This window comes from Limulus polyphemus, unplaced genomic scaffold, assembly GCF_000517525.1.
Source record: "Limulus polyphemus unplaced genomic scaffold, Limulus_polyphemus-2.1.2 Scaffold1409, whole genome shotgun sequence".
NCBI classification, from domain to species: Eukaryota; Metazoa; Arthropoda; class Merostomata; order Xiphosura; family Limulidae; genus Limulus; species Limulus polyphemus.
In genome coordinates, this window is record NW_013667019.1 from 143,156 (window position 1) to 153,291 (window position 10,136).

Here is a 10,136-nt window from a genome sequence, read left to right on the forward strand (position 1 = left end):
CATTAACTTACTTTATTAACTCAGTAATCATGCTTGCTAACTACTACATTAACTTACTTTATTAACTCAGTAATCATGCTTGCTAACTACTACATTAACTTACTTTATTAACTCAGTAATCATGCTTGCTAACTACTATATTAACTCAGTAATCATACTTGCTAACTACTATATTAACTCAGTAATCATGCTCAGTAAACTACAAAAAAAAGAGTTATTCAACTTATGGATATCAAGATGATTTTCTAAGTGTAAAAACAGTAAAGTAAAATGAATAGATACCCTTTCAAATATTCCTGTTTATTTATGAAGGGGTCTTTTTTTTCTATTAATTCATCCATAAATTTCGCTATTTCCAATTAATGTGTCTTTTTTCTATTATATCATCCAAAAATGTCGCCACTTCCAATGGATGTGTCTTAAAAGATAAATATTTTAACACTGTTATACGAAATGTACGACCTGATTATTAAAGAAACGTGAAAGAAAATTCAAGGGTTTTTTCCATAATACATTAACCTCTCTCTCTCTCCAGGAACCCAACCGGTTCTTTGCTGTTTCTTGAGTAACCTGTGAACGACCGCATTTGTTATATGTATATATTTACATGTGAGATATTAAAAACATACTACTCCCGACAGTAGGATGGTCACCCATTTCTCTAACTACTTTTACGTCGAATTATATTTAGCCATCTAAAAAAAACAAGAAAAAAGCGGAAAAACAAAATTTCACGTTTCAGGTTAGGTGCTGATCTTGTATTAAAAGAAGTCATTCAAATGCACATAACATGTTATAAAGCATAAATTTAATATGATGAATTATAAAATGTGTTTTACCTCCATGATCTTGCTAATTGAGATATCTCAATACTAGAATAATAAACTTTTGTTCCCATTTACCCGGGGAACATTAATAAATTACTTCAATACTGTTGGTCCCCTATAGGCACAGCGGTATGTCTGCGGACTTACAACGCTAGAAACCAGGTTTCGATATCCGTGGTGGGCAGAACACAGATAGCCTTCTGTATAGCTTTGTCCTACAATCATACTGTTGACACATTGAAGTCGCTAGGTTTGAAAGTATCGGAATGTAAACCAAGTGAAACTTTTTGTCTTTTTTTACAGCAGGTTAGGAACAACCAGATTCAGGACCAAACTAAGAAGTGATTTAGAATACTTACTTAACACAGTTTTATTTACAGAAAAACTACAGATAGACACTAGCTTTACGTCCTATAAGATGTGCCTACGGTTCTATTTACTCATTTATTTGTAGCTTTAAATACTTATATTAGAATAAATAGAACTATTTGGTCTCTATACAGTAAAGAAGCTAACAACTAGTGGTTAATTCAAAATGATCTTGTTTTATGGGGATGTTATTAACATCATTTTAAACACTTTAAATATGCCAAGTGCTTAGATAAAACGTGACAAAACCTTTAGATACGCAAAGTTCTCAATTAAAACGTGACAAAACCTTTAGAAACACCAAGTGCTCAAATGAAACGTGACAAAACAAACTGAATAAAAAACTTGTGCACGGTGATTTTCAGTTTCTTTATTCATAGAAATCATTATAAGTTCCTCGAGTTTAGAAACAGAGTACCTTTGAATCTAAAGCTTGTTTGTTTTATGACAAAGCCACATTGGACTATCTTCGCTGACCACTGCGGGGAATAGAACCCCGAATTTTTACGTATTTATTTCTTAAACTTACTTTTGACCCACCGGAGCACAGAAGTCAAAGAAAGGCGTGAAAAACTGTAAATTTTAGTTTACATAAATATTAAAATCGCTTTACTTAAAAGTTTATTGTAGTGTGATGTAGCTTTTATAGAGTTTTGAGATCTGGGCCGAAACAAGTAGCTTTTATAGAGTTTTGATATCTGGGTAGAAACAAGAGCTTTTATAGACTTTTGATATCTGGGCAGAAACAAGAGTTTTTATAGAGTTTTGAGATCTGGGCCGAAACGAGAGCTTTTATAGAGTTTGAGATCTGGGCCGAAACAAGTAGCTTTTATACAGTTTTGAGATCTGGGCCTAAACAAGTAGCTGTTATAAAGTTTTGATATCTGGGCAGAAACAAGATATTTTGTAGAGTTTGAGATCTGGACCGAAACAAGTAGCTTTTATACAGTTTTGAGATCTTGGCCGAAACAAGTAGTTTTTATAGAGTTTTGAGATCTGGGCCGAAACAAGTAGCTTTTATAGAGTTTTGAGATCTTGGCCGAAACAAGTAGTTTTTATAGAGTTTTGAGATCTGGACCGAAACAAGTAGCTTTTATAGAGTTTTGAGATCTTGGCCGAAACAAGAGATTTTATAGAGTTTTGAGATCTTGGCCGAAACAAGAGCTTTTATAGAGTTTTGAGATCTGGGTGATGTTGACTAGTTGCCGTCTCTCTAGTCTATTACTTCAAAATTATGGATGAGTAGCCCAGATAACCGTCGAGTAGTTTGCGTGAAATTCAACAAGAATAGCAGTTTTAGAAACCAAAAAGTATAAGTAAAATAAGCCATATTTCTTGAATTAAACAAATTAACTTTGAAAGTATTTATAAATATCTAAAGGTATTCCCTGGATATGTTTAAAGACAGATGACTTAACAAACACTTTTTTTAATTGAAAGTCGTATCTTCTTTTTTATTCGAAACATTCGGTAAAATAGAATATTTTTTTTATTTATTTACTGATTATAATGCTTTACAGTTTAATAAATCATTATTTTTGTGTTTTTGTAATTTTCTGGGCTTTCGTTATTCTAGTTATTCAAAACTAGGGACGACGGCAGAAAGCTTTGCCATACAAATACAAAAAAATTACCTTTAAATACGGTCTGAAGGAAATCGGCAAGTCAGCCGGAATCTTACTACGCATCATATATATACTAATCGATTGACTATCACTCTTATAACGCACCCACAACTTAAACTGTGGGGAATATTTTGTGGTATCACACAGATTCGACTTTAGCCCGCGAACTTCAAAATCCAGAACTTTTCCATACGACAATTAATGGCAATCAAATCATTGCGTCAAACAGCTTTATTTCATTTTAATTCATTAATCAATAGGATAAGTTATAGCTAAAAGAAAAATGATTTAGTACAGGTAAGCTTGGTGGCTTATAACATTAACATTCTTGATTCCATCCCCGCTGTAGGCACAGTAAAAACAGTCTATTATGCAGCTATGCATTTAAACAGATAGACAAACAAATATCTTAGTTTGCTTATGAGGGAAAGGTAAAATTAAAAACCCAATAATACCACCACAATACTTTGTTTACAAAAAAAAATTAAATAAAAGCCATCAATCGATGTTTCATGAAAGTATATGAAATACCTATCTCTGATTTCAATAACTGACTTCAATAAAAAGTCCTAAGTTTATCAAATCAGAATGCATCCTCAAATAAGTTAAGTGAATATGTAACTAAACAATTTTCACATTTATATTAATTCATTTTTAACGAATATATATTTACATGAAATCCTAGAATTTGTTAACTCCGTCACATTGCTGAGGTAAATTTCCAAACTGATGAGTTTATCTTTCGAAAGGGCATGATTTTTATAATAAGGTGCGAATATGCTACAGTAAAATACAACGATTTAGTCATATGAAAATTTGCCTTTAATTGTTTGTACATTTTCTGTAAAACATGTGTGGGCGTCTTTATGTTTTATGTTTTGGTTTTTTTGTCTATGACAGATTCTCAAGATAGCTTTACGTTGGTCCTAATTTGTTTCAGAATTTCGCCCAATCCAACATAGCCGTCCTTAAGGAAATGCCCCCCCCCCACTGGCACAGCGGTATCTCTGCGGAATTACAGCTCTAGAAACCGGGTTTCGATACCCGTAGTGGACAGGGCACAGATAGCCCATTGTGTAGCTTTATGCTTAATGACAAACAAAAACCCTAAGGAAATTACCATTTATTTTTTAAAATAAACTTCATTGGGTAACTTCATAATTCTCAGTAATAAGTCCTGAAAGTAATTAAATAATAAAACTAAAAAAAAAAATTCTATAAGAAATTCTGAAAGTATGTTGAATAATATATTTGTAGAGATTTATTAGGTTAACTCTATACCAATTGTATTTCAGTTTAGACTCTAAGCAAATTTTAAAGTTAGTCAAGAAGTTTTGAAATTTACATTATGTTATTGTTTGTTTGTTATCGATTTCGCGCAAAACTATACGAGGACTATCTGCACTAGCCGTCCCTATTTGAGCAGTGTAAGACTAGAGGGAATGGCAGCTATTCATCACCACCCACCGCCAACTCTTGGGTTACTCTTCACCAACGAATAGTGGGATTGACCGTCACATTATAACGCCCCCACGGCTGAAAGGGCGAGCATGTTTGGTGCGACGGGGATTCGAACCCGCGACCCGCAGATTGCGAGTCGAGCATCCTAACCACCTGGCCATGCCAGGCCTATATGTTATGTTACTCTTCTGTAAAAACGCATCTTCATGTTAAACGTAATTCTTTTAAAGAAACTAGAAAAATAATCTATTGTTCATTTTCAGTGTGTTAAATTAAAACTTAGCATTGGTACTTTCTGTAGCGTCTAATTAGTAATTTCTGTAGCGTCTAATTGGTACTTTCTGTAACGTCTAATTGGTACTTTCTGTAGCGTCTAATTAGTACTTTCTGTAACGTTTAATTGGTACTTTCTGTAGCGTCTAATTAGTACTTTCTGTAACGTCTAATTAGTACTTTCTGTAGCGTCTAATTAGTAATTTCTGTAGCGTTTAATTGGTACTTTCTGTAGCGTCTAATTAGTACTTTCTCTAACGTCTAATTGGTACTTTCTGTAGCGTCTAATTAGTACTTTCTGTAGCGTCTAATTAGTACTTTCTGTAACGTCTAATTGGTACTTTCTGTAGCGTCTAATTAGTACTTTCTGTAGCGTCTAATTAGTACTTTCTCTAACGTCTAATTGGTACTTTCTGTAGCGTCTAATTAGTACTTTCTGTACTGCTTGAATAGCGTCTTCTTCAAATTATTAGATTTTATTTTTTAAAATGGGAAGGTAGTTCCATGTAAATCCTATTTTTAAAGGCCCAGTTCTGTTGATATTTGGCTTCCAATTGACTCAGCAGTACATATTGGGGCTTATAACGCTGAAATTAGATACTCGCAGTTGGCAGAGCACAGATAGCTCAATGTGTAGTTTTGTGGATAAAAACAAACTGTTGATGATTTGAAAAAAAAGCAGATAATTCGACACTAAAAAGTGCCGTGAGTATCTTTTGTATTTCACCAACAAGTATCTTCTGTATTTCACCAACAAGTTCGTTGCTAATATATTTATTTTTAAGTACATGAACAGATGCATGAATGGTATATAATAAGCAACATTTCATATTGTTCACATATAAAATGATTATATTTTGATAGACAGGGTATCACAGTGCCAACAGCAGTATTGTTATGTTAAATAAATCATTATTATATTTATTTACACTTCATTTATTTCCATAGACTGTAAAACGAGTATAATGATATAAAGTACTATAAGACACACATACACACACTCTCTCTAAACTTCTGGATTAATATATAAATAAGTGATTTATATTTACTTTTAAATTCATACCCAGCAATAAGCTTTCATTTGAAACATCAGTTTATGGTCATTTCTACTCACACAACCAACACGTTCCTAGTAAAAGAAACTCCCTTAATTATTTCCAAAGCTAGTTGTATCACATAAGTTCACTTTCTTGAAACATTTTAGGTTAACCTAATGGTTCCTAAGCGCAACTGCATTGCGAGACTATCATCCCTCTTAATTGTTTTGTATCCACTTCACTTTTGTTCTTAAAATACACTATGTCTAAGGGTTTCATTTTCTTTGGAGCACAGCAAGGACGAGGTATTTTTTTTCTTCTATTCTTCTTTTTACGCATAAGATTTTGAATTATGGCATGGTTACTGGCATAATTTTTGCCGTTACGAACGCACTTTCCTTTACAAAAATAGGCTTCAAAGTGTTTTGGTTTGAGGATCCAATTCCATTCCAGTTCCTCAAAAGAGACATTCATAGAATACCGACAACAAAGTTTTGTTTTTTTGCCACTGGTACAATCGAAGGGGTATTTCATCCGACGCTTTCCTGTGTTGGGTTTTGAGCGCTTGATTCTTGCTGATGATTCTATTAACTCAATGTCCAAAACCGCTCTTCCGGGGGCTTGGTAAGAAAGTAATGCTCCTTTTTTGTAATTCCTGGAAAGAAACTGGTTGGGAAGCTCTGTACTGTTCATTGAGATAAAGGTAAAGTCGAAGGTCTCACATTCACTACATTCGATATGAAGACCAAAGTTCAGAGCAGGTGATTCCACCCATGTTTCGACAGCTTTAGCCACATCGAATACTTCCCAGCCGTCTGTGTCCAACAAAACTTGTTGAGCAGTGACTAGTAGACGTTCGGGATCCTTCAGGTGTAAAGGTTCTTGGAGCTGGTAGATGAAGACTGTGGCTTCTTTTGGCTCTTCACTGTTCGACGCGGCGTCTGAACGCCCTATTCGCCCAACTGCTTGGTGATGGACTCCTTTACGAACTTTGTAGACACTTAGTTTAGCAGAATCGACTGTTAGGCCCCGCGTGTTGTTTGTCGCGTGGTCAGAGAAGTCCAATGGAAAAAATATCGTCTGAAGTCCTCTTGATTGGGCAAAATCGTCGCTGAAGTTGAATTGCAGTGGCGCTGAGAAGAAAACAAACAATGTATTAATGCAAATCCATCAACTCGAAGAAAAGCTTTCCTTTAGGTGGTCACAGAAGACTAGAACTTAATTACTCATCAATATCTGAGTTTTTAAAAACAACAAAAAGGACTAGTTGCTGTAAACGGTTTAAACTGACGTGTATAAACTACTATCAACAATCCTCAAATTCGGTTTAAATTGACGTGTATAAACTACTATCAACAATCCTCAATTCGGTTTAAATTGACATGAAAAACTACTTATCAATAATCCTAAAATTCGGTTTAAATTGACGTGTATAAACTACTATCAACAATTCTCAAATTCGGTTTAAACTGACGTGCATAAACTACTATCAACAATTCTCAAATTCGGTTTAAACTGGCGTTTATAAACTACTATCAACAATCCTCAATTCGGTTTAAATTGACATGAAAAACTACTTATCAATAATCCTAAAATTCGGTTTAAATTGACGTGTATAAACTACTATCAACAATTCTCAAATTCGGTTTAAATTGACGTGTATAAACTACTATCAACAATCCTCAATTCGGTTTAAATTGACGTGTATAAACTACTTATCAATAATCCTCAAATTCGGTTTAAATTGACGTGTATAAACTATTATCAACAATTCTCAAAGAGGATTATTGATAGTAGTTTATACACGTCAATTTAAAACGAATTTGAGGATTATTGATAAGTAGTTTATACACGTCAATTTGAACCGAACACGTCAATTTAAACCGAATTTTCCATAAACTACTATCAACAATTCTCAAATTCGGTTTAAATTGACGTGTATAAACTACTATCAACAATCCTCAAATTCGGTTTAAATTGACGTGTATAAACTACTATCAACAATCCTCAAATTCGGTTTAAATTGACGTGTATAAACTACTATCAACAATCCTCAAATTCGGTTTAAATTGGCGTGTATAAACTACTATCAATAATCCTCAATTCGGTTTAAATTGACGTGTATAAACTAGTTATCAATAATCCTCAATTCGGTTTAAATTGATGTGTATCCTCAAATTTATTATAAAATCCTTTTTAGACATTCCACTTGGTCCATTTCGAGTTGAAAATAATAGGCATGTAGAAATAGCATTTCAAATGCATATTCTATCTCCCACAATACACTATCTGTGTTTGGTAAGATATTGCCAATAGTATATGTTTTCTTCAAACATTCTTTAGATACTGATATCTTTGGGATATTATATCAGTAAATTATTGTATTATATCGTACAGTTTTATTTGTGTAGGAAGCTGTCATAAGTAACCCAAAGAAGCTGATCATACAAGTACAACAGTAATCCTCACAAAAAATTATGATACATTATAACGTTCATGGACTATGTTTTGAAATATCGCACAAGTTTCACGGCTGGTTATCTTGAGAGATCCTGGAGTTGATGTTACAAAGTTATAGCCTTGTAACAACGCTGCTGTCATTTTTAAATTGTTCATTAAATATTTTCGAGACAACCCTAAATCCTCAAATGATCTTCACATTTATTTTACTTTAACCAATCTGAATTCATGTGTTTTGATAATGAGAAAGCAATTTTTGAGGCAATGCAATGAAATAGTTGTGTTAGCCGACTTCGTGAATTTGATTGAAAAACAAGCTTAAAAATGTGATCCTGGAATCACCTAAAAATCGCATTGAATGTTATTACACTGTACACCAGATTACTATTTAATATCGAGATGTGAAATAAGGTCTAAGCCTTTGGGAATTGTGTAAGTATTGTTGGTGAGCTATGCTAAGTAACAAAATCTCCCGGTTAGTCAGAGGTAAGTTTCTGGACTTACAATGCTAAAATCCAGGGCTCGATTCCCCGAGGTGGACATAGCAGATAGCCCAATATGGCTTTGTTCTAAAACACACCAACTAAGAAATAAGTGATTTTTACAAGGGTTATAATTTGGGCCAAATAGTTTAACGTAATCCTGATTTGTTTCTATGGTTTGAAAGTGTTGCTATCATATAGAACGAGGTTCGATGATATAAAACCAGCCGTAAATGAAGTTGGTAACTTTCATTTGGAATATATAATTCATGTATGGAAAATCAAATGCAAAATCCGAGCACAGGAACGAATACACGTTAACCACCTTGGTCACAATGAGCACAGTGACGAATACACGTTAACCACCTTGGTCACAATGAGCACAGTGACGAATACACGTTAACCACCTTGGTCACAATGAGCACAGTGACGAATACACGTTAACCACCTTGGTCACAATGAGCACAGTGACGAATACACGTTAACCACTTTGGTCACATCGAGCACAATGACTAATACACGTTAACCACTTTGGTCACATCGAGCACAGGGACGAATACACGTTAACCACCTTGGTCACAACGAGTACATGGATGAATACACGTTAACCACCCTAGTCATAATGAGCACATGAACGAATACACATTAACCACCCTGGTCACAATGATCACAGCGACGAATACACATTAACCACCCTAATCATAACGAGCACAGGAACGAATACACATTAACCACCCTAGTCACAACGAGCACAGAGACAGGTACACATTAACCCCTCTGGTCACAATGAGCACAGGGACGAATACACGTTAACCACTCTGGTCACAATGAGCACAGGGACAAACACACGTTAACCACCCTGGTCACAACGATATACAAAACTTCTGGAGTAACACGTCCTTTAACCCATTGACTGCTGCTGCTCCAAATACGTGCGTAATTTTTGGAAGCCATACACCGTATACGGCACACTCGCATTCAACTGCGGAGGCGGACCATACCCTATACGACAAACAGCAGTCAATGGATTTATCAGTTCGGTAGTTTTCAACAGCGGTTCCAATTCTATGAACCTTGGTAAATGTTACATTTATTGTTACTAATAAGCTAAGGTTCTGGAACGGACATCGGTTTCAATTCTACGAACCTTGGTAAATGTTACATTTATTGTTACTAATAAGCTAAGGTTCTGGAACAGACATCGGTTTCAATTCTATGAACCTTGGTAAATGTTACTTTAATTGTTACTAATAAGCTAAGGTTCTGGAACTGACATCGGTTTTAGTTCTACGAATCTTGGTAAATGGTACATTTATTGTTGATATTAAGCTAAGGTTCTGGAACAGACATCGGTTTCAATTCTATGAACCTTGGTAAATGGTACATTTATTGTTACTATTAAGCTAAGGTTCTGGAACAGACATCGGTTTCAATTCTATGAACCTTGGTAAATGGTACATTTATTGTTAATATTAAGCTAAGGTTCTGGAACAGACATCGGTTTCAATTCTATGAACCTTGGTAAATGGTACATTTATTGTTAATATTAAGCTAAGGTTCTGGAACAGACATCGGTTTCAATTCTATGAACCTTGGTAAATG

At 34.5% G+C, this 10,136-nt stretch overlaps 1 protein-coding gene across 1 annotated transcript in view; it reads right to left on the reverse strand.

Annotated features, from left to right (window-relative positions):
* Positions 1-5,440: 5,440 nt before the first annotated feature.
* Positions 5,441-10,136, reverse strand: part of LOC106463444 (bone morphogenetic protein 5-like) — a 26,179-nt gene continuing 21,483 nt past the window's right edge. Inside the window, exon 2 of the mRNA XM_022390930.1 lies at positions 5,441-6,725. Within this exon, the coding sequence (XP_022246638.1) occupies positions 5,776-6,725 (950 nt within the window). The 3' untranslated portion in view covers positions 5,441-5,775. The remainder of the gene's footprint in view (positions 6,726-10,136) is intronic.